This window comes from Ananas comosus, linkage group 16 (genome assembly GCF_001540865.1).
Source record: "Ananas comosus cultivar F153 linkage group 16, ASM154086v1, whole genome shotgun sequence".
Classification (NCBI taxonomy): domain Eukaryota; kingdom Viridiplantae; phylum Streptophyta; class Magnoliopsida; order Poales; family Bromeliaceae; genus Ananas; species Ananas comosus.
In genome coordinates, this window is record NC_033636.1 from 7948233 (window position 1) to 7973322 (window position 25090).

General features: G+C 34.9%; 3 protein-coding genes across 5 annotated transcripts; 1 reads left to right on the forward strand and 2 right to left on the reverse strand.

The window, feature by feature from the left end:
• On the reverse strand, window positions 794-3475 carry LOC109722243 (major pollen allergen Ole e 10-like). 2 transcript variants are annotated; one of them, XM_020250199.1, is made up of 4 exons: window positions 3290-3475; window positions 2868-2896; window positions 2035-2269; window positions 794-1013 (listed from the first exon to the last, which is right to left on the reverse strand). In XM_020250199.1, the coding sequence occupies exons 1-4, from the start codon at window positions 3369-3371 to the stop codon at window positions 991-993; spliced, it is 369 nt and encodes a 122-aa protein (XP_020105788.1). In that variant the 5' UTR covers window positions 3372-3475; the 3' UTR covers window positions 794-990. The 2 variants fall into 2 exon arrangements, with proteins under 2 accessions (XP_020105788.1, XP_020105787.1); XM_020250198.1 differs by having other exon boundaries at window positions 2035-2272; window positions 3290-3471.
• On the forward strand, window positions 8286-13403 carry LOC109722102. Its single transcript, XM_020249986.1, has 4 exons — window positions 8286-8673; window positions 8914-9402; window positions 12059-12502; window positions 12747-13403. Exons 1-4 carry the CDS (start codon window positions 8363-8365, stop codon window positions 13234-13236), a joined length of 1734 nt encoding a protein of 577 aa, XP_020105575.1. The 5' UTR covers window positions 8286-8362; the 3' UTR covers window positions 13237-13403.
• On the reverse strand, window positions 14353-19693 carry LOC109722245 (zinc transport protein ZntB-like). Of its 2 annotated transcripts, none has more exons than XM_020250201.1 (9): window positions 19579-19693; window positions 18006-18606; window positions 17387-17575; window positions 17177-17268; window positions 16637-16696; window positions 16471-16540; window positions 16164-16367; window positions 15252-15640; window positions 14353-14722 (listed from the first exon to the last, which is right to left on the reverse strand). In XM_020250201.1, the coding sequence occupies exons 2-8, from the start codon at window positions 18585-18587 to the stop codon at window positions 15257-15259; spliced, it is 1581 nt and encodes a 526-aa protein (XP_020105790.1). In that variant the 5' UTR covers window positions 18588-18606; window positions 19579-19693; the 3' UTR covers window positions 14353-14722; window positions 15252-15256. The 2 variants fall into 2 exon arrangements, with proteins under 2 accessions (XP_020105790.1, XP_020105789.1); XM_020250200.1 differs by having other exon boundaries at window positions 19381-19664.

Genomic DNA, 25090 nt, shown 5'->3' on the forward strand with positions numbered 1-25090 from the left:
CCCCCCCCCCCCCACTCTAGACCCGGCCCACGAAACATCCCCATCGCGAGCCGGGCCCATCGGATCCGGGACCACACCCGAACCGCGCTCGCCGTGTTCCTTCTCTTTACCCCCTTCAGTGGCAAACCGGCAATTTCCCACCAACCGCGGTGGCCTTTTCCTACCTACGAACACCTCCTCGCCCAATGGCGCGGTCGACACCTTTAGTAGGGCGAAGCGGTGCGGGACCCAGCGCCCCATGTGCCCGCGCCCGCGCCCGCCTCCGCTGCATATCACGGGCGGGCCCCACGCGTCAGCGACGGAGCCGGGGACATACACCCGTTACACCGAGCGTCCCCCTCTGTGTCTCCACCGGCTCCTGCCGCTCAATGATTAGTCCTCTTCTCCCCTCCCTCCATACTCCCATACTCTTTGCTCTTTACTCTCTCTCTCTCTCTCTGTATCTCTCTCTCTCTCTCTCTCTCTCTCTATATATATATATATATATATATAGGTTACAAAAAGAAAAAACAAAAAAATAGTGACCGTTGCAGCTGCACAAAATCAAACAAAAAAAGGTACAATTGTAACAGCCGCACTCCGCATTTTCCATCAAAAAAATTGAAGCATTGATAAATCAAATCCTTATTGAATAATTTTTTCATCATTGTTAATTTCTTTCTCCTTGTGTCCTGTAAGTCCAATTCATCATTTCATGGGCACAAGAGGTAAAAATAAAAATTTAAATTCAAAAAGTTTTTTTTTTTTTTTTAAAAAAAAAAAACTTGTTCAAAGAGCATGAAAAGAAGACAAATTAAGATTTCCAATTAACTTCATATATATCAGATAAAATTTCCATGCACTCAACTCAGTTACAATATTTACTCCAAATCAAAAACCAAAAGAGAGACAAACTAAGCACTCCACTCCAATTAACTCATCACATAAAACCTATTGGGCCCACTTGTTCTTTCTTACTACCATTAATTTGCTTTGCTCTCTTCTGCTGCATCAGTAGGCACAGCCACCAAAACCTGCAGCAGTGACAGACATGGCAGATGTCAGCAAAATGCTATTATTATTGAAAAAAAAAAAACAGTATTCATTATACAAAGAATTTGTTTGTCTCTGCCAAAAATTATATAACAGTGTTGTTTAAATATAACTATTTTAAATTATAGTATACATTCCAAACAGCTTCCCGCAGTAGCAGAGTCATAAGCAGAAATAAGACCAACCAGGCCTGGGTTTTTCAACTTTCAATCGCAAAAATCTTTGACGAAGCACCGGCAAACACAAAAGTTCGAAGCTTTGATGTAGTGAGAAGCAAAAACAGTTAATTAATTTCCAGATCACAAAAGCAAAATCTCCAATTAATCTTAAGCGTCTATTTTTATTAAAAATAATAGCAGCTAAACCCTAGCAAAGGATTGTGGTATATAAAGCCTGTATAATTGTACTTTGGATCCAGGCTCAAGACATTATCGAAAGTATTTTCAATCTTTTCTTTTATAACGCTATAAAATTGGTAATAATTTTATAGTATTGGAGGAAAAAAAAGATTGAAAACGTTTTAAATTTTCTGGACCTTACAAAACACAAAACAAATGTTTCCGGCAACGCAATTCCTAACTAAAATACTCTATAAGCAGTACTTTTGGGGTAAGCACCATTCAAAGATCCCCTCAATTGTTTCTATCTACGACTAAATCTCATTCCAGCTATTTGCCACATAGAGAATCCAAATGTGACAGTTTCAGAAAAGTTCTGTATCTAAAATATAATAAAACTAAATCTTTTAATTTGATTGTAGTATTTTGGATAGCGACTAGGCCTAAAAGATTAGATGGTTAAACATAGGACGAGTAGTTTCAAAATAGATGACCGCTTAAAAGTGTAATGTCACACTAGAATTTCTTATATATATATATGACCATTAGCTGAAAGCAGAAGCAGAAGCGGGATTGACTAAACGGTAGTAGTCTATCCCTTGCAAAGATAGACCGGAAAAAGAGTTGCGAAAGAAGGATCATCGATCGATCGATCTGCACTCACTGGGGTCGGTGGTGACGATGAGGCCGGAGCTCCGGAAGTAGCAGTTCCAGGCGTTGCGGCCGCGGGACTGGTAGTAGAGGTTCATGGCGACGGAGGCGTGGGAGATGAGGCTGTCTGGGTAGAAGCAGGGCCCCCCTCTCTGCAGCACCCCGCAGTCGACCTGCGAGCACGCGTAGTTCAGGTTCGCCGCCAGCGTCGCCTCGTCCGTCGACGGCTTCGCCACGCAATACGTCCGCTGCTGCAAAACAAATCGTATTTATGCGTATATGTGACATACGATCATGTATGTATAGAATACGGTATCAATGACTAATAGTTAGATGTATCTTTTGTAAAGGAAAAAAAAAGAAGATTTATTGTAAATCTTTTAAAAGACGAAGAAGGTGGACTAGAGCATCTTTATAGTAAGACAGTTTTATCTGCCATTTATTATTCTTTGAGATCCGTACAGATCGCATGATGGACGGTGGACAAGAACGTCTTATATACTTCGAAGACGGTCTCTATGAAATGTTTATATCTCGCGAGAAAGATAACAACATTATCTACTTTTGTACCTTTTTGTTAGGAAGGAACATAGCTAAAAATATAAAATAATTAGACTTCGATACTGATACGGGATACTTTAATTGGGCAATAGTTACGAATCACGAGGATAGAGATTTCATTTTTGTCGATGCGTATAGTATGATTTATTTGATATTTATCATGTGAAGTACCAAAGCTATATTACTCATATAAGTTATTTATTAGATTTAAATTTAGATAACAAAAAGATGGTAATTAATTTGTGATAGGAAATGATGAGTGTGGGAAATGTAGAGAGATTTTACCTGTCCCTGCACTGGTCTCATGGTTTCTCCTGTCAAGTAAAGTTAATGAAGGTATATAAGCCCATGAATAAATAAATAAATAAATAAATATATATATATATTGATAAAAAAAATAATATAAAATGTTAATAAAGTTAATTTACCCTTGTACTAAAAAAAAGTAATACTAAAAAATAAAACAGTATACATATACATATACTAGAGAGTGAAATCCCAAAACCCAAAATCCAAAACCATTTTTTAAGATTCAACTTAGGTGATCACTAAGAAGGCGCCAGTTTTCCTAAAAATTATTTGCAATAATAATAATTTTCTAGCTGAAAAAAAAAATACTGTTTTTTCCACAATTTAATTTTTACAAAAAAAAAAAAAAATTTCCCCAAGAGACCAAACACCCTCTTTCAACAAAGAATAGTTAGTACCTGAAATGAGAGAGAGTAGGAGCAGAGCCAAAGAGAGTGTCAACATGGATGCCATGTTCAATGCCTCTGCTCTTCTTGCCATTATATATATATAAATATATATATATCCTTTCTCTTTAACTTGTTAGAAACAATTAATGGTGATAAAAATGGAGAGAGAGAGAGAGAGAGAGAGAGAGAGAGAGAGAGAGAGAGAGAGAGGGGTGAAGTGGTGAATGAAAAAAAAAGGAAGGTGAAAAGGGAGGAGAGAGAGATAGAGAGGGTGAAAAGGGGTGAGGGTTTAAATTTAAAAAGGTGGTGGTGGGGGGAGAATAATGAAACGGCTATGTCTACGGCAACGGCTATATTTTTGCAGCTTTTGTTTGTTTTTTTCTTTCAATTTTCTTTTATTTTTTTTATTTTGTTTTTGTTTTTTTTTTGTTACAGTGCGAGCAGCGAGAGGAGAGATAGATGAGGGGGACTCTGCGGTGAGCGTGGGGACGGAAAGTAACGGAGAGAGGGGTATCAGCGCGCAGAGCATCAACGGTCGTTTTTTTTTTTCTCTTTTTTTGTGGGCCTCTTTTTTCGGCAAAATCTGATTAACACAGTTTGGTAAGTCGTATAATTTGTTTTACATTTGATTCTTAAAATTTGTTCTGCAGTGAGCATGGGGACGGAAAGTTACGGAGAGGGATATCGGCGCGCAGAGCATCAACGGTCATTTTTTTTTTCTCTTTTTTTGTGGGCCCGTTTTTTCGGCAAAATTTGATAAACACAGTTTGGTAAGCAGTATAATTTGTTTTACATTTGATTTTTAAAATTCTATTACCATATTGAATAGTAAATTCATGAGGACTCATTAAGAAAAGCTGAGTTGTTCGTCTTTAAAATTAATTTGAGAAAACTTCAATTAGTCGTTTATAGTTTTTTCCGTGTTTAAGCTTGTTATTTTGTAGTTTAAAGTATTTTATTTTGCTACATGTGGTTCGAGAAAATTATAATTCACTTTAGTGCATCTTACTTAATGCAACAAAGTGAAACTGTTTAGGTCGCAGAACAGCAAAGTAATAATATGCTAAACTACCGACCGTCCCTAGAGCAAGTGGCAAAAGGTTTGGTGGTTGGTATCCGAGACCCAAGTTCGAATCCTAGTTGCTTCACATTTTCAGCTAAATTTATTTCTAAATGAAATAAACGAAACGGATAGCGTGCTACCTATCTCTCAAAAAAAAATAATATACTAAACTACACTGGGAAAGTTTTTTTTTTTTTTTTTTTTTTTTTTTTATCCATTTCACTAATTTTTTTTCGTTAAATCAGTGACAAAGTTAAAACTAAAGGGTACTAAAGTGAATATTCGATAAACCTAAGTNTATATAATTTTGGGTAAACTTCAAATACCACCCCTATGGTTTCGTACTTTCTCACTTTAATATTTTATAGTTTAAAGTGTATCAATTTAGTATTATGTGGTTTTATTTTTCTCTTTTCGTCAATCCCTCCGTTAGGTTTTCATTAAATTATATACAAAAAAACTTCAGATACCCTATCTATAGTTTATTGAAAATTTACTTTAGTACTCTTTAATTTTAACTTTGTCGCTGATTTAACGAAAATAATTAGTGAAAGGAGATAATATTTCAAATAAAAATAAAACCTCAAATGGAGCCATTACAAAAAATAAAAAGAAAAAAAAAGGAAAAAAAAACAAAGACAATAGTTAACATAGGAATTGATCAAAACCTAAACGATTCCACATAACGCTTAAGATGAGTATTTATTTCTTATTTTAAACAGGAAAAATTATTTGATACTTAACATTTTTGTTTTATTAGCACGAGTCCACTGGGAGTGGCACTAATCCCAGTAACCCGTGAACGCATAGTACGGCTTGGTTTTTAATTTACATATAGGGATGCAAACGGATTCGGATTGGTAAATTCGGAATAAAAAACTGGGTAAATTTTATAATTTGAGACGGATTCGGGGCAGAAAACGAAAGAAATTTTGACTCGCCCCAAATCCATCCCGAATCTACCCCGTTATGATCCGTCCCGAAAATTATTTATATTTCTAAAAAATAAAGTATTTATAAAAAAATTTTAAAATACAAATAAATTAGTGCTCTTATTTCTCATGCATTTGAAATGAATTGTGATTAATATTTTTTATTTTTATAATTAATATTGTTAATTATACATATAATATTATTAAAATATTAATTTATATTTTCTAAAGTATTAATAATATTATAATTTTATAAAAAATATTAGTTGGCGGGGCGCGCGGGAGGCGATTTACGAAGCGGGACGGATTATGGGATATATTTTTTAACCCGTCACGAATTCGGGATGGGAGACGGGGCGGGATTTTGATAGTCGGGGAGGGTTCGCCCCCATATTCGCCCCGTTTGCATCCCTATTTACATGAAGGTGAAAGTTCATAAAATTTACTATTTAATTTTAGAAAATTTTAATTTTAGTATCTAATATTTTAATTTATTTGATTTCCATTATTCGATGGCTCTTCGAGCATAAAATTTAAGCTCATTATTTATTTTAATAAATTTATAGTTACGTAAGTTGCGTAAAATATATAAACTAAATCCGTAAAGATAAACGGGCCGTTCAAATTTTGAACTGACTCAAATTAAATAAATTAAGAGATTAAATAGTAAAATTAGGTTAGTTAGTTAGATCAAAATGGGTGATAGTTGAGATAAATTTTACTCATTTTTATCTAAAATAAATTAAAAAAAACATTATACTGTATAGATCTATTGCAGATCAATTTTGTCGCATAAATTAGCAAAGATTTCAATACTAACATGATAATTTTTAGAAATATTATAAAAAAAAACCAAACACTCACTGAAATTTAGCACTTTTGCAAACAGATCAATTTAAGTTATTAATTATACAACTATTTTGGTTGCTTTTGTTGCGCATAATCTTATAAACCTTTTGAATTAAACAACAAAGAAATCTTTTTTAAAAAAATTCTAGCTTGTGGAAAAAAGAATATAAATTAAAAGTAAATTCACATTATTCTTCAATAATGATACTTAATTATCATAACTAGAAGTAAAAAAAAAATTGTTGTGTTTTAATGTTATAANCTTAGCAGCTAGCCGAGGCAATTTGAACTAGATCTCATAAACTTCATGGATCTTTTATTTAAAATACTAAAATGCTATAATAAACGAATCACTTGCTTCCCCGAGTTTTAGTTGCCAACTTTTATTTTTAGAATGTTTTACATTATTATACTGTAATTTTAAAATTTAGTTTCTATAACTAGAACAAAATATATCATATTTCTTAAAAGATAGTTTTAAAGTGCACTAAACCTATAAAGAAAGTCGCAACATCGAAAACGAGCTGGAAGCACGGAAGGCTCCGTGCTTCCGATAGCATAGTAGCCACACTCATATAAAATTATGTGCAAGATATTTGATTGAAACAACTGTTCAATTGGTAACTTTGCTCGAGGAGAGGGGACCTATTAAACTATTTGATAACATTTAAGATTTCTAATTATCAAAATTAAAAGTTCGGACGCTTATATGCGAAAGTGCTAAAGTTCAAGAGGTCTTTATGCTTTGTTTTTTTCTAATGAATTATTCTTGTATTTGTGGATCGTAAACTTTAACCAACAATTCTAAAATGTCGATATGAAAGAAAGGGCGCACCGTCCATCACACTTAAAATGTATAGATGCATAGCGCACACATCACATTTTAAGATAATTATTTGCTTTAATATATTTATAGTTATAAAAATTGTATAAAATATGTTAAATCTGTAAAAATAAACGACGCATTCAAGTTTTGAAGTCAAAATACCGTTGACTAATTCTTTTTTTTTTTTTTTTTGAGAGAGAGATAGGTAGCATGCTATCCGCTTCGTTTATTTCATTTAGAAATAAACTTAGCTGGAAATGTGAATCAGTTAGGATTCGAACTTGGGGCTCGGGTACCAACCACCAAGCCTTTTGCCACTTGCTCTAAGGACGGTCCGTCCGTTGACTAATTCAAATTAAATAAATTGAAATGTTGGATGGTAAATCAAAATTAAAAAAAATTATGTAACTAAATCAAAATGATCCATACATTTAGGTAAGTCCCTTAAGTGTTTACTATTATATAATAGTATTGATCGGCTCGCAAAATATGTTTACGAAATCAAATTTCTAACTTTTAATCACCAAAATGAGTTAAAAAAATTATTATCAAATAATTTATTCTGATATTTAAACATTGATAAATAGGAAACACAAAAGTTTTTTTTTTTTGATAAACTTCAAATACCCCTTGTGGTTTCACACTTTCTCACTTTAGTACCCTGTGTTTTAAAGTGTATCATGTTAGTCCCTATGGTTTCGCACTTTCTCACTCTAGTTTCTTTTTTTTTTTTTATCCATTTCACTAATTTTTTTTCGTTAAATCAGTGACAAAGTTAAAACTAAAGGGTACTAAAGTGAATATTCGATAAACCTAGATAAGGTACCTGAAGTTTTTTGTATATAATTTAAAGAAATATTAATAGAGGAGCCGACGAAAAGAAAAAAAATGAAACCACAGAATACTAAATTGATATACTTTAAACCAGAGAATACTAAAATGAGAAAGTGTGAAACCACATAGTACTAAATTGATACACTTTAAATTACAGAATACTAAAGTGAAAAAGTACAAGACCACATAGGTGGTATTTGAAAATTTTTTTTTTTTTTTTCAAAAAGTTACTTATACACACCATTATAAGGCAAGTTAAATATCAGAGAAAAGTGCTAAAAACATAAAAAAAATCTGCAACACCCAATCAACAGTCGCCAAAAAAGATCATAACCACAATTCATACAAAAACATGTAAAATTTTTGGAACCCTAGTTGTGGTTGTGGCTCACACTACGCCACGTGTTCGACCCAAAACACACCACCTCAAATCCCATCCACCAATGAGATCAAAGCCCCGGATTCCCCCAGATAACGACCCTACCCCTTAAATACCCCCAAAACTACCCCCATACCCTCCTCAGAGCACTAAAACACACTCCAGCTCCTCCTACACTCAACCCAAAACATCCCCCGAAATGGCCGCCGCCACGATGGCCCTCTCCTCCCCCTCCCTCGCCGGCGAGGCGTTGAAGCTCTTCCCTGCCGCCGCATCCGTCGGCGGCGGCCGTGTCACCGTGCGGAAGACGGGTGCAAAGCCCAAGGCTGGGTCGTCCGGTAGCCCATGGTACGGCCCTGACCGCGTTTTGTACTTGGGCCCACTCTCTGGGGAGCCCCCGTCCTACCTCACCGGCGAATTCCCTGGTGACTATGGTTGGGACACCGCAGGGCTTTCTGCCGATCCTGAGACATTTGCCAAAAACCGTGAGCTCGAAGTCATCCACTGCAGGTAAGAGCGGCAATTCAGACACTTTAATGTCGAATATAAAATATTACAACACGGTTCTCTAGTTATTTAAGCCTTTTATAGAGATAGACATTATTTCAGTGTATAAAAAAAAAAGCTGTTGAGGTCTACCAAAATTTTCTTTTATTTATTTGTTTTAAATTCACGTCCTAAGCCTATCAATAATGAAAAATTTTGTGACGTGTTCAATAAATTGTCACCTCTCTCTCTGTATGTCTGTAGGTGGGCCATGTTGGGTGCTTTGGGCTGCGTCTTCCCCGAACTCTTGGCCCGCAACGGTGTCAAATTCGGCGAGGCCGTGTGGTTCAAAGCGGGAGCCCAAATCTTCAGCGAAGGCGGGCTCGACTACCTTGGCAACCCGAGCCTGATCCACGCACAGAGTATCTTGGCAATCTGGGCCTGCCAGGTCATTCTAATGGGTGCCGTCGAGGGTTACCGGATTGCAGGTGGGCCCCTCGGTGAGGTGACCGACCCGCTTTACCCAGGCGGGAGCTTCGACCCACTAGGATTAGCTGATGACCCGGAGGCCTTCGCGGAGCTGAAGGTGAAGGAGATCAAGAATGGCAGGTTGGCCATGTTCTCGATGTTCGGGTTCTTCGTGCAAGCAATCGTGACCGGCAAGGGGCCGCTAGAGAATTTGGCCGACCACCTCGCCGACCCGGTGAACAACAATGCTTGGGCCTACGCCACCAACTTTGTGCCCGGCAAGTGAGTCCGGTTCGGGTTCGGGTTCGGGTTCGGGTTCGGGTTCAAGTCCGGTTCGCCGGTGTTGTCACTTTGTTTGGATTGAGATTGGTTGAGAGAGATTAATTGGTTGGAATAAACCTATTTGTGGGATTTTGTAACATGATGTAAATTAATGCAATTGATGATCATAAGAGTGTACCAACTATTTCCTCCACTAGTTTGCTCCTTTTTTTTTTATTTTTTCCAAATTTTTGAAGATCTAGGTTCATGATTCATTAAAGGGGACTTTTTTTTTTTCAAAATGATCATATAAAATTTTTTAATTGGATAAATAATTTTTTAAATTTTTTGGCAAACAAAATTTTCTTTTGTCATGTATTTTTTTTGTCATGTAGGAGCGACTATTAAATTTTAACAATCACATAAAAAATTTAAAAAATTACATATAATCTTAACAATCTAAAAAATCTTAATAATCAATCCATGATTGTCTTAACAATCTAAAAAAATCTAATAAATAATTTTAGGACTAATATAACAACATATGTAATTATGACTTATTACAATATGTGAAATATGATATTTGTAACGGAGCCGTTACAAAGAATGAAAAAAAAAGAAAATTACTTACACAGGAATTGATCAAAACCTATAAAAGATTCCACATATTGCTTAAAATGAGGATTTATTTCTTATTCTAAACATAAAAAATTATTTGATATTTAACATTTTTGTTTTATTAACACGAGCCCACTGGGCGTGGCACTAATCCCAGTAACCCGTGAACGCATAGTACGGCTTAGTTTTTAATTAAAATTAAGGTAAAAATGAATAAAATTTATATAAATTTATAGGTGATTTTAATTTAACTATCTAATTTTTAAAAATTTTAATTTAATATTTAATATTTAATTTACTTGATTCGGTAATTTGATGGCTCTTTGAATACAAAATTTAAGCTAATTACTTATTTTAAATAATTTATAGTTACGTGAGTTGCGTAAAATATATAAACTAAGTCTGTAAGGATAAACGGGCTATTCAAATTTTGAACTGACTCAAATTAAATAAATTGAGAGATTAGATAATAAAATTAAAATTTTGAAGGTCAGTTAGTTAGACCAAAATAAGGCTTAGTTTGGTATTGAGACCTATCTGGCACTATTAAATAAAATAGAGTTAGGGTTAAAGTATATAGGGATATGTTTTTGCGTTTTCCGGTGGAGTTGCAGAAAATATATTGTAACCGACACATCACGATATGCGGAATGCAATATTACCTACAAAAAAAAAGTATTTTTCTATCGTATTTTCTCACGCACATAATGCAATTTTTTCACAATTCCAAACGAAGCCTAAGTGATAATGAAGATAAGTTTTACACATTTTTATCTAAATTTTTAATAAAAGTTAGATTGTATAGATCGATTGCAGATCAATTTTATCGTATAATCGCATGATGATTTTTAGAAATATTATTTAAAAAAAAAACACTCACCGAAGTTTAGCACTTTTTTCAAACAGATCAATCTATGTTACTAATTATACAACTATTTTGGTCGTTTTTGTTGCCTATAATCTTGTAAGCATTTTAAATTAAAACACAAAAAATCTTTTTTTTTTTTATTTCTAGCACGTGAAAAAAAGAATATAAATTGAAAGTAAATTCATATTTTTCTTCAATAATGATATTAAATTACCATAACAAGAAGTAAAAAAATTATAGTATTTTAAATGTTATACAAAATTATGCATCAGATATGTGATCGGAACAACTGTTCAATTGATAACTTTGTCAAGGAGAGGCAACATACTAAAATGCTAAAGTTCAAGAGGTCTTTATATGTTTATTTTCTAAAAAATTCTTCTTGTATTTGTAGATTATAAACGCTAACCAACAATTCTAAAAAATCAATACCCATCGCACTTAAAATGTATAGATGAACAGCGCACACATCACGTTTTAAGATAATTGTTACTTTAATAAATTTATAGTTCCAAAAATTGTATTAAGTATACTTACTAAATTTGCAAATATAAACAGCATATTTAAATTTTAAAGTCGAAGTACCGTTGACTGACCTAAATCAAACAAATTGAGAGTTTAGATAGCAAAATCGAAATTTTGAAATGCTGCATAGTCAAATCAAAATTGTTCATAGTTCATAGTTAACTATGAACTATGAACTATGAACAATTTTGAGAAATTGATACTCAAAATTGTTCATAGTTAAGATAAATTCTATACGTTTTCACCTTTGTACAACAGTATTTATCAACTTGCGAAACACGTTAGCAAAAATCAAATTTCTAACTTTTAATCACTAAAAAAAAAAAATTATTACTGAACAAATTTTTTCCAATATCTAAACACGGCATTCACAAATAGAACACACAAAAATTATTATTATTATTATTATTATTATAAAAAATAACTTATACACACTATTATAAGGGAATTAAAGTATCAAAGATAAGTGCTAAAAAGAAAAAAAAAAAAAAATCTGCAACACCCAATCAACACTCAGCAAAAAAGATCATAACCACAACTCACACAAAAGGAACCAAAAAATCTCAACCCTAGTTGTGGTTGGGGCTCACACTGCGCCACGTGTCCGACTCAACACGTGTCCGACCCAAAACACACCACCTCAAATTCCATCCACCAATGAGATCAAAGCCCCGGATTTCCCAACAACCCTCTCTACCCCAAACCACACCCTTTAAATACCCCCAAAACTACCCCATACACTCCTCACAACACTGAAACACACTCCACCTCCTCCAACACTACACCCAAAATATCCCCCGAAATGGCCGCCGCCACGATGGCCCTCTCCTCCCCCTCCCTCGCCGGCGAGGCATTGAAGCTCTTCCCCGCCGCTGCATCCGTCGGCGGCGGCCGTGTCACCATGCGGAAGACGGGTGCGAAGCCCAAGGCTGCGTCGTCCGGTAGCCCCTGGTACGGCCCTGACCGTGTTTTGTACTTGGGCCCGTTGTCTGGGGAGCCCCCGTCCTACCTCACTGGCGAGTTTCCTGGCGACTACGGTTGGGACACTGCGGGGCTTTCTGCCGACCCCGAGACTTTTGCCAAAAACCGCGAGCTCGAGGTCATCCACTGCAGGTAGGGGTGACAATTCAGACAATTTAATGTCGAACATAAAATATTACAGCACAGGTCTCTAACTATTTAGGCTTTTTTGAAATAATTGTGATTTTAGTGTATCAGAAAAAGTGTCGTTGAGTTCTACCAAAATTTCTTTCATTTAATTTAAATCCATGTCTTAGGTCTATTAATGTTTTGATCCAGAAAAAAAAAGAGAATTTTATGACGTGTTCGATAAATTGTCATCTCTCTCTCTTTGTAGGTGGGCGATGTTGGGTGCTTTGGGATGTGTCTTCCCGGAACTCTTGGCCCGCAACGGTGTCAAATTCGGCGAGGCTGTGTGGTTCAAAGCCGGAGCCCAAATCTTCAGTGAAGGTGGGCTCGACTACCTCGGCAACCCGAGCTTGATCCACGCGCAGAGCATCTTAGCAATCTGGGCTTGCCAGGTCATTCTGATGGGCGCCGTCGAGGGTTACCGGGTTGCGGGCGGTCCCCTCGGTGAGGTGACCGACCCACTTTACCCAGGAGGGAGCTTCGACCCGCTAGGGTTGGCGGATGACCCGGAAGCCTTCGCGGAGCTGAAGGTGAAGGAGATCAAGAATGGCAGGTTGGCCATGTTCTCGATGTTCGGGTTCTTCGTGCAAGCAATCGTGACCGGCAAGGGGCCGTTGGAGAATTTGGCTGACCACCTCGCCGACCCGGTGAACAACAATGCTTGGGCCTACGCCACCAACTTCGTGCCTGGCAAGTGAGTCGGGTTCAGGTTCGGGTTGGGGTCTGGTTCGTCGGTGTTGTCACATTGTTTGGATTGTGATTGGTTGAGAGAGATTAATTGGTTGGAATGGAGCTATTTGTGGGATTTTGTAACATGATGTAAAAATTGATAATGATGAGAGTGTACCAACTATTTCCTCTACTAGTTTGTTCACTTTTTTTTCAAATTTTTTAAGTTCTAGGTTCATGATTCATTAATTTTTTAAGTTCTAGGTTCATGATTCATTAAAGGGGTTTTTTTTTATTTTTTTCGAAATCACCCTATAAAATTTTTTAATTAAATAATTTTATGAAATTTTTTTTGACAAACTAACTATTCTTTTGTTGTGTAGGCACGACGGTAAAATTTTTTCTTAAAAACGGTAAATCATTACACCGCATTTATGAAGGCAGAAAATATTTTACCACCGCCTTCCAAATTTTTCATAAAAACAGTAAATCATTCACCGTCTTTTTCTTAATATACAAAATAATGAATGATTTAACATTTCTTTCTATTTCTCATATATAATTCTAATAATCATATAAAAATTTCAACAAATCACACCTAATCTTAACACTCTGAAAAATCCTAATAATTTATCCATATAATTCTAATAATCAAACAAAAATTCTAATTACCTACATTCAATCCTAACAATCTGATTTTTTTTCTATTTCTCATACATAATACTAACAACCATATAAAAATTTCAACAAATAATATACAATTCTAACAATCTAAAAAGTTATAACAAATAATCTTCAAAAATGATTCACCGCTTTAGTTAGAAATTATAATGACCATGAATCAGTCACCGTTAAAAGAAAATTACACCCCCGCAGGAGGGCTATTTCACAAATATTTTTAGTAGGATCATTTAGCCAATTATAATATTTTTTAGGATTATTTTTTTTATAATATTTTTTTCGGCTTATAATTATCAAACACACTATTGTAACAAAAAACCTGGTTCTTTTTTAAAAAATGCCCAAACAGGGGTTCGAATTTTCGAACATCAGAATAACCAGCAAATAACAACAATGCATTATTCTGTGCAGTGATTCTCTACAATTGCACATGGAGTCACTTAAGTCACTGTTTACAACCAAGATATGAATAACAAAGGTTGAGACATTCAAATGTGGCACTTGTTAGTATTTCCTGATTTCAGTCCTCACTTTGAGTTCAGCAGAGAACTTCAATAATTTCACATACACGCAAATAGGTAAAAAAATTCTTGTCTGATAACCACCATAAACTTGCATACTAGCCGAGGCCAAAAGGGCCGATTCGTAAGAAAAGTTTACACGAATTACGGAGGCAGCGCAGCGATAAAATTGGAGCACTCCCGACCGAGGACTTGATGCACATTCGCGTTTGGGTTATCGCAGCCGGAAAAGGGGAACTGCACCTGACAGTCGTATTTGCCGTGTCTCGAAGAGTCCAGACTTCAAATGGCACAATTGGTTTCTGCTGATGCCCTGTCACAGTTTCAAAAGAGGAGTCAAGGAGCTAATCCTCTTGCTAATAGTAGGCACCTTTTACTGGTTTAATTTGTATGAATTTGCCAAACACAATTCCATCAAACTACAAAGATTTAAATTTTAAGGAATAAATCTGCTATGAACCCCATGAACATCAGTGAGGTTGGAGATCATCACCTGTAACTTCAAAAGGCTAACATTTTAAACTACATGAACATAATTTATTTGTTTCAATGAACCATCCAGTTCTATTTTCGTTCGCATTTACTTTAACCCCTCTTCTTTCTTAATGTGTAGACAATTTTTACAAGTATATCTTGGTACGGTCGTTAAGGAGAACGAATTAGAAATAGGACTGGGCGGTTAGTTGAAACAGGCATATTATTCACGTAATTTATTTTAAATTTTTAAACTCCAAGCTGCAACCCGCAATTGTGCTCGTTCTCAGTGTACTGTCCAGGACATTAAATGATCAAATGAACCATTTGCAGTTCAACTTGTGATAACTCAAAGCTTGGGAACTTACCAGTCTTAAGGAATAAGAACATATCCAGCTTCGGACATGACGTCAGCAGCAGTTGGAGATAAATTTTGCCTGCTGAGATGATCTCTAACTTTGGCATGAGTTTCCGCATCATGCTGGAACATCGAAACCAGCTGTTGTAGTTCCAACTTCCGCACTTTGACCTTTTCTTCGGTGATTGGGTTTTGTAACCCAAGATACAGCATGCCGACCCCAATCAGGATTATTCCTAGAAAGAAGAGAAGCCTTGAGAATAAGCCGAAAGCATATGGGGTATTTTGGGCTCCCGGTATTCCATCCACATTGATCCCAAAAAGACCAGTAATTATCGACAGGACCATGCCGCAGCCACCAAAAATGGCCAAATTGTGGGTAACACGAAGGCTTTTGTCCTGAATCACAATAGAATACAATGGTTGCATTACTCTGAGATATTTACATACATACCACCCTGAATAATCACTTATTTATAAATATATACCTATATAATCTCAATTTTCATCAGCGACCATCAAAATCTTATTTTCTTACCTATAAACACAAACACCCAGACACTCATATATATGTGTGCGTGTGTGTGTACATAGAGTTGAGGTCCCGTGCTTTTAACAGTACATAAGCATTTGTGCTTGTGATTTTTTAGCCGTCAGATTACATCAAGATCTGTATAGCACTATCAATGGTGTGTCCCATTAAGTCTCCTTTACTAGTGCTGCACGGATCTTGAGGCGATCCAACGACTAAAAAATCACAAACACGTTAAGTCTCCTTTCTGCATGAATCTTGAGGCAATCCAACGACTAAAAAATCACAAGCATGTTGAGCTCCTGTACTTTTAAAGAACAGGAGCTCAACTCTATATATATGTGTGTGTGTGTGTGTGTGTGTAAAATAGCTGTATTCATGTCTTCATACCTGCAACCATGCGCGAACAGTGCTTTGCATGACATCCTGAATTGTGAACAGTCGACCACGAACGGCCTCTTGCTCCTCCAACATAGCCCTTGTACTCTTTCTAATACCTTCTAGCATATTTCTTGTGGCATTTCCCCTGAGATGCTGGAGAAGCTCAAATACAATCTCTTCCCGTGCATGCAGCGACCACTTGACCCTGATGACCTAACACAAGTGTTGCTCTAAAGATGTTGTCTTATCTCCTCAAAACAAAAAGAAAAAGTTTTATTCACGTTTTCACGCACAAAAATCAAAATAGTGGACAAACCTGCGTTGCCAACCTCCTAATTTCTTGATTTAGTATAATGCTGAGTAGATTTAAATCCTCATAATTCCTCCTGTTAATGGCAGTCAATGAAAAGAGTATAACGTAGATTAAGTGCTACTACACACTAAATAAGAACTAAACCATCTTGTAATCATAAAGTTAGTACCTATTCACAAACTTCAACTCAATTTCATCTGCTTCTCCAAATACATACTTGCGAAATAATCTGAAGCATGACCGCAAAATATATTTTAGCAAGGCATTCATATAGCAAAATGCAAATGAAAGGACAAACGGATGATAAGATTTAAGATGCTTAAGACAGGAAAATATGTACAGGAAAATATGTAAGTATAAAAATGAAAAATATATCTTCGACTTATGAAAGATAAGATAACAAATCTAATAATAGGTCTTACTATTCCCACAGGTTTGAGCAGGATCCCTTTTCTATTTTTTAAGGATAAGGTGTGTGTGGCGTATTTTCGCTTATACAGCAATCGCCAACAACTGTAGTGTGAGTAAGAAAGCTCTGACGTATACAGTGGTTCTTCAAATTAAATTGCAACATGAGCTACATGAATTCAGTAAAGATTATTGTTAATCTGAAAACCAACGCATGATGAATAATCAGGAATACTAAGGCGTAAGCACATCTTTCCTCTTTATGTGATGAGTTGCAGGAGCTAAAACTATCTAAAGTTACCTATCATCCCATCGAGAAAGACGACAAGCTAAATGCGCTATGACTTCATGAACGGACTTAGGTGCTTGACTTCCACCAGCAAGAAGAAGTTCCTGCGCAGTTGCGTCACTGTAGTAAGTATTGCACTGAATCCAGCTATATGTTATAAAATTACTAAATTAGTAAGCCAATGAAATTAAGTGCTACTCATGCATATATTCCGACAGTTACCTGAACTTCGGTAATTCCCAACACATTTATGTTTGATGCAGAACCTTTCACATGCATCACGGTTATCAGAAACTTTTGCGCTTGCCAAGATCGAAGAACAATAGGTATGTCGTCTTCCTCGCGAAATGGGTCACCAACGGATTGACCCAAGAGCTCAAACAGCAGCCCTCCTGCCACCCTAACTGGGACCTGAATAGCTAACACCACCCACATCCAATTAATATTACTAGACTATATGCTTTTCGAAATTCATAACATGAACATATATACAGACACAAAACTGAATAAATATTTACTTTTAAGCGAGTACATCACACTGCAACCTTTCAAATTGGTTGAAGAACTAACATTTTTTTAAACATTACATTCAATGAAAATAATATATAGTATATCTTCCTACTAAGATTAGTCGGCCTCTACTAAGATATCGAAACTGATATAATGCTAGAATAACGACTATTCCGACCAGATAAGATTCTGTGATGGTCAGAAAAATAGTTCTTTATTTGCATTTAGCATTTACCACTAATAAAGAAGATTAAGTGTAGCTATCATCTCTTCATGAAGAGCATGTAGAGGTTCAAATACGCAAAAAAAAGAGAAACTAGTAAAGGATCACCTCATACAAAAGATGCTTCATCCGTTCGCTGATCAGCCGATTCTCATCCCTGAGAGCCGTTCTGATGGCCGGATGCAACCAGTCAGCATTGCTCAGCCACGCATCGACGGAGCGATGGCCCGCGACCACGTGGCACCACCAAGTGGGCCCCGACGGCCGCTCCCAATAGGGAGCGGCCACGTCGGCCACGGTATAATCCTCCTCCTCATCGGTAGTACCGTCTATCTGCTGAGACGCCCAGCGAGCATCGGTTTGGACCCTCCGCGTCAGTTCCGAAATCCGAGACCATCCAATCGGAACCCAAGTGCCATCCGAAACACCCCGCGGATTCGTGTTTTTGGGTTCTGATACACCGTTTCCGTTATCACGCTGCTGCGTGCGGTGGATCAGGGGGTCGGTTCTATGCGGGCTCGGCCGGCGGTGGCTCCTGACGAGCTCGAAAGCGCAAAGAAGACCGTCTGTCCAAAGATCATTCGCGGGGGATGAATCTTTGTACAGATTATATTTACTGAATTCTTGCTTCCTGTGCTTGCTGCCTACGCCCGACGAATGCGACGAATGCTGATCATCAGTATCACTCATTTCTTTTTTCAAAAATTATCTAGAAAAACAATAGAAATAAGTTTGATTAGCAGTATAATTATAGTCTTATACTACAAGAGAATGAAAAAGAACCAAAAAAAAAAAGGGAATACAAAAATTGAAATGGAATTTTGCACAAAATGAGAAGCATACAATGGAAATTGGATATAACATACTGGTAATTATTTCCCTGCGCAATATTAGAAAACTCTAATTGATGAAAATTCTACTAAAAATCACACCAAAACAAAAGCTAAGATCATGATAGCAAAACAAAATGCCAAAAATTTAACCAAATAAATCCTAAAATTTCCCAACTCCGTTGCTTAAACCTAAGCAAAATTATATATAACAAAATCCTAATTGATGAAAAATCTACTAAAAATCACATCAAAATTCAATTTTTTTAAGATGCGCCGAAGCTAAGATCATGATAACTAAAAAGGTACCAAACATTTAACAAATTTAAATCCTAAAAATCCCCAACTCCGTTATTAATACCTGAAGTGAAATTACATATAACAAAATCCTAATTGATGAATAATCTACAAAAGATCACATCAAAATTCAATTTTTTTTAGGGTTTTTCTAAGATGCACCAAAGCTAGTAGGATCATGATAACAAAACAAAATGCCGAAAATTTAACTAAATTAACCCTAAAAATTCCCTACGTAAAATTTACATATAACAAAATCGCCCTTGATTTTGTTCGTTTGCCATTCGCAACCGTGCCACAAACCAATCAAGCCGCAATTAAAATATTTAAATCAAAATGAAAAGCGAGAAATCCACCTCGATCGAAACACGCCAATCACGAGCAATATTCGGCCGCAAAAACCCCAAAAAAAAGAAAAATTAGTCGAATTAATCCGACGCGAAAAGGGGATTCTAATGACGGGAAATGGTCGAGAGGATTGAAAGATGATAAATTTAAATTGAGACGGGAGGAGTGTTTCGATCCGCACAGTGAGAGAGGAGTCAGTAGAGTACCGAAAAATAAAAAATTTGGAGGAGAGGTGAGGAGAGGGGGGTGATTGTAATATTATCTTCTTCTAGGGACTTCTCTTGCTTTTTGCCGACTCCTTCTCGATTCGCGTGCGAATGTTGGGTGAGGTGGCGGTGGGGGTGAAAATCCCCCGCCCAGTTGTTGACGCCGATGCGCGCCGCGTGGGCCCCACGTAGCCCTAACATTAGCGCATGAGTTTTGGGAAAAACTTCAAATATCACTCCCTATGATTTTATAATTTCTCACTTCAGTACTCTATAATTTAAATTGGATTTAATTTAGTGTCTTGTAGTTTTATTTTTATTTTTTGTTATTAATTTTACTTTTCTTTTTTTCATTAGATTAGTGCCAGAGTTAAAACTAAAGGGTATTAAAATGAATATTCGATAAATCTAGATGGAGTTTATGAATTTTTTTTGTATATAATTTAAATTAATATTAACGGAAAAACTGACGAAAAGATAAAAATGAAACCATGATACACTTTAAATCATATGGTACTAAAGTGGAAAAGTGCGAAAATTTAAAGTTTACCTTTATTATCTATATCTATCTATACTATAAAAGCGTATAGAAATTTCGAGAATGCCAGACGGAATCTAAAAAAGAATAAAATAATATTCCCTACGAATGGTTATTATTAATTTATTAAAAATATCTCAAATAAAAACGAACGGTTATGATCAATTTAATAAATCTCTACTATATATATAAAAATCTATTCCCTATAAATGGATATGATCAATTTGTTAAAAAAATATCTCAAATAAGAACAGTTATGATCAATTTATTAAAAAATAGCATTCCTATTCATCTATAAATTCAATTCTATGATTATTATCAATTTGTTAAAAAATATCTTAAATAAAAATAAATGGTTATAATCAATTTGTTAAAAAAATAGCATTCATACTAATCTATTTTACAGTAAAATTAAAATTTGAGTTTAAATTATGAATTAAATTTAATTTTTGATATCAAATTTGAATTAACAATTAATTTTTTTATTACAGTGAATTAAAATTAAATTTTAAATTTTAAAGTAAATGTGAATTAAATTTTGATGCTTTTAATTTAAAACACATATTTAAATTTGATTTATCAAAAATTAAAAAATATATAAAAATGTTCGATTTATATAAAAAAAAGAACACTATAGGATATTGTAAATATTTTCTAATAAAATATAACATATTAATTTATAAATATAATTTTTATTGTAAAATTTTGGATATATATAAGGTACAAATATATATTGATTTGAAATAAATTATAATAATTGTTACGTGCATTTGCACATACATTCAACTAGTTATTATAGAAAAACATAATGAGTGGTTTCGCACTTTTTCACTTTAGTATCATGTGGTTTAAAGTGTATCACTTTTGTATTTTATAGTTTTATTTTTTTCTTTTTGTTATTCCCTCTACTAATTTTTTTCGTTAAATCAGTAACAAAGTTAAAACTAAATGGTACTAAGGTGAATATTCGATAAACTATAGGTGAGGTATCTGAAGTTTTTTGTATAGGGTTTGATGAAAAGTTAACGGAAGGACCGGTAAAAAAATAAAATAAAATCATATGGTACTAAATTGATACACTTTAAACCACAGAATACTAAAATAAAAAATATAAAACTACAGAATGGTATTTAAAATTTACCCTATTATTATTATTATTATTATTATTATTGATTTTCATATTATGTAATATAAGTTGGAAAAATTAGAAAAGAGAAGTTAGGTAATAAAGGTGAACAATAAATAAATAAATAAATAAATAAATAATTGGGAATACTCAAACAAGTCTTTTGTTCAACAATGGTGGTTTCTTTATAAGGACCACTAAAATTGATCCAATAGCCCAAAAAAGCTATAGCATTAACACTAGAGTGCGGCTTGGATGCTAATGGAAGCACAGAGGGCTCCGTGCTTTCACTTTATTTTCAATGTTCAGACTTTCGAATCGACGATCGGCTCCGTTAGACTTGATCTAGAATATTTGAAGCATCTAGAAAATAAATTTTACGATTTTTCGATATCATTTGCCTAGTGATCGAAGTGGCTCAAAATCAACGGCTGAAAATAAAAATCTTACAAAATATGATGATACGACATTAAAATTTTAGATCAAAGTTATTGATCTTGTTTTATATGGTATAAAGAATTTTCTATCAAAATTTCATGTGATTTGGATATTTCTACACCGTTAAACTTGCAACCGGCTCACCACGGCCGTTAAAATTATTGATTTTAAGTCCATTCGATCACTAGGCAAATGATATCGAAAAATCGTAAAATTTATTTTCTAGGTACTTCAAATACTCTAGATCAACTNTGAAATAGCCGTTATACTCTAAAAGCTTAAGCTGATAGAGAATGGTGTTTAAATATTTCTATATTTAACACTCCCCCTCACGTCTGGGCTCGAGACTTTTTGTAAGCCCATGACGTGGATTTGAATTAAATGGGAGAAAATTAATAATATTAGGAGCCTGGCATGACTCGAACTCTGGACCTCCAGCTCTGATACCATGTGAAACAATCTTTGTACTCTAAAAGCTTAAACTGAATAGAGAACGGTGTTTAAATATTTTTATATTTAACATAAACTTTGGGCAAAACTATATTTTCCTACCTTCTTAGGATTAGAGCACAGAAACAATAAAAGCATATGAAACAGATGCTAAACGACAAAACAAGCATTATTTCATTGATTTAATTTGAGAAAACAAAAAGATCCCCAATATAAATCTCTAACGAACTGATGACAAATTATTAGTATGCTAAGAACATCTGGACAAAGTAGCTGGAGTTGTCAAAGGTAGCTATGAGTAAGACTAACAGAAATGTAAACTGGTCTACAAACAGAATCATATGAGTAAAATTTTCCCACAAATCTATCTTAAAATACAGCTAAATTGAAAATTTGTCAATGCCAGCTCATTATCTCATATATTGCCATTTCTGTTCAAACTCTATTTAGCCCTGAAGTCTCTCTTTTGAAACCTCCAACATAAATATGTGATCAGAAGGACAGCAACAGAAAAACTTATGCCCAAACTTTTTATTGTTCTGCTAAAACTTTCAATCATTAGTCTCCTTCAGTCTTTCAAGGTTTTTTTTGAGATGGACCCTACTTTATTTCTTACCACATGCTGATTTTTTTTTTCTCCCTCTTTTGTTGCTTTATCCCATAGTTGATCAGTCACTTACCTCGTTTAATTTAGAACATTAATTGAATTACCCTACACTGTTGGTTAATGGCCATACATATATCACAAGTTCACAATCTAATTTAATCTCATTTCTTAAGTTCTTAACCATTCAACAGCAGCTAAAACGGATAAATTCTCGTATTCAGTGGTGTATTTTACTACAATTACATGCTTCAAATAGATGGAGCATGAAATCACTTCACAAAACAAAGATCGGCACTGAGAAACACCCATGCATCTATCGCGTAGAAATATGTCCCAGTTTGAAAGCACGAAGTAAATTATGGAGGTGAGTACAATTCCATTAGCTCAAGATATCAACAGTATGGAGTACATGTGAAACATCAAAATCAGATTAAGCATCATATATATATATATATATATATATATATATAGAGAGAGAGAGAGAGAGAGAGAGAGAGAGAGAGAGAGAGAGTAAGGCTCATGTACTTTTGAAAGTACGGAGATCTCCGTGCTTGTAAGTTGTTTTGGATGATAGGAAATTCGATCCGACGATCGGCTCCGTTAAGTATAATATACCTTGTTGGAACTATTTAGAAACCAAATTTTATAATTTTTTGACATCATTTACCAAGCGATCAAAATGTCTCAAAAATGACTATTTTAATGGCCGATGTGGCACGTTTTTAAGTTCAACGGTGTAGAAGTATCCAAACTAGATGAAAATTTAATAGAAAATTCTACTTAACATCAATAGTAAGACCAATACTTCCGATTTGAAATTTGAGTCCTTTATCACTGTTTTTTATGAGATTTTTATTTTCAGCCGTTCATTTTGAGGCTACTTGTTTACTGGACAAACGAAATCAAAAAATTATGAAATTTGGTTTCTAGGTAGTTCCAACAGCATAGATCATGTCTAACGGAACCGATCGCCGAATCGGATGTCCCATTATTGTAAACAACTTACAAGTACGGAGGCTCCAGTACTTTCGAAAGCATAGGAGCCTAGCTCTATATATATAGAGAGAGAGAGAGAGAGAGAGCAAGACTGCTGTGCTCTCGGGAGCACGGAGGCCTCCGTGTTCCTAAGAGCACAGCAGCTCTGCTCTATATATATATATAGAGCAGGGCTGCTGTGCTCTCGGGAGCACGGAGGCCTCCGTGCTTCTGAGCCGTTTTCGATAATGGAATTTCCGAACCAACGATCAGCTCTGTTAGACTTGATCTAGCGTATTTGAAGTTTCTAGAAAATAATTTTTGCAATTTTTTGATATCATTTACCTAGCAATCGAAAGGATTAAAAATCAGTAATTTTTAACGGCTGAAAATAAAAATCCTATAAAAAGTGGTGATATAGTACTAAAATTTTTGATCAGAAATGTTGATCTTGTTGTAGATAGTATAAAGAATTTTGTATCAAAATTTCATCTGATTTGAATACTTCTACACCGTTAAACTTGAAAACGGCAGATATCAACCATTAAAAATTATTGATTTTAATCCTTTCGATTGTTAGGTAAATGATATCAAAAAATCGCAAAAATTATTTTCTAGAAACTTCAAATACGCTAGATCAAGTCTAACAGAGCCGATCGTCGATTCGGAAATTCCATCATCGAAAACGGCTTAGGAGCACGGAGGCCGTGATTGGATTCCCCAAAATTTAAGCTCACTCCAATACGTTTTAATTTTGATAAAAACCCGCCGAAGCTATCTAAATTATAAACCATTTTAATTCGACTTTTAATGGACACTTTGATTTCAAATTTTATACATTTTTATCTCTAATTTTTAACACTATAAATTCAAAAAAAACTCCTACTATATTTACAACGGGTAATGAGAATAATAATAATAAAGTGCTATATTTTATAAACCACAACACAGTACAATATGGGAATTAATATTCCATAATTTACGCTTTATAATTCGATTACTTATAGAGTATCCAATTTTACTAAATCTTAATAAAAGCCTAAGGAGAGTAATTAGGGCATGTTTATTTCACCGAAACTGGACTTTAGTTATAGTTAAAGTGCACTTTGAGTTAAAATAGAGTTTGGTTAGGACTATTTCCTCTCCGTTGTTTGTTTCGTAGTTATAAAAGTGAAGTTTTACTAATTCTAGGGCGCATTTGGTTCAAAGTTGGAATTGGAATCAGAATCAGAATCGAAATAAGCTGGAATCAGAATTGGAATGACTCATTACTTAATTCTGTTTGGTTTATTACCTGAATCAGAATTGGAATAAATCATTCCCATTGTCAGTGTTTGGTTCAGTATAGAAAAAACGTAATCAAATTAATATACTAACT

Excerpts from the sequence above, each read along its gene's own strand:
- LOC109722243 (XM_020250198.1), bottom strand. The coding sequence starts at position 3,371 with ATGGCAAGAAGAGCAGAGGCATTGAACATGGCATCCATGTTGACACTC. Across the intron at positions 2,897-3,289 it reads CCTACTCTCTCTCATTTCAG|GAGAAACCATGAGACCAGTG; the intron begins GTACTAACTATT and ends TTTACTTGACAG. Across the intron at positions 2,273-2,867 it reads TGAGACCAGTGCAGGGACAG|CAGCGGACGTATTGCGTGGC; the intron begins GTAAAATCTCTC and ends TTTGTTTTGCAG.
- LOC109722102 (XM_020249986.1), top strand. The coding sequence starts at position 8,363 with ATGGCCGCCGCCACGATGGCCCTCTCCTCCCCCTCCCTCGCCGGCGAG. Across the intron at positions 8,674-8,913 it reads CTCGAAGTCATCCACTGCAG|GTGGGCCATGTTGGGTGCTT; the intron begins GTAAGAGCGGCA and ends GTATGTCTGTAG. Across the intron at positions 12,503-12,746 it reads CTCGAGGTCATCCACTGCAG|GTGGGCGATGTTGGGTGCTT; the intron begins GTAGGGGTGACA and ends CTCTCTTTGTAG.
- LOC109722245 (XM_020250201.1), bottom strand. The coding sequence starts at position 18,587 with ATGAGTGATACTGATGATCAGCATTCGTCGCATTCGTCGGGCGTAGGC. Across the intron at positions 16,697-17,176 it reads CTTTCTCGATGGGATGATAG|ATTATTTCGCAAGTATGTAT; the intron begins GTAACTTTAGAT and ends GTCATGCTTCAG. Across the intron at positions 16,541-16,636 it reads GAGTTGAAGTTTGTGAATAG|GAGGAATTATGAGGATTTAA; the intron begins GTACTAACTTTA and ends TGCCATTAACAG.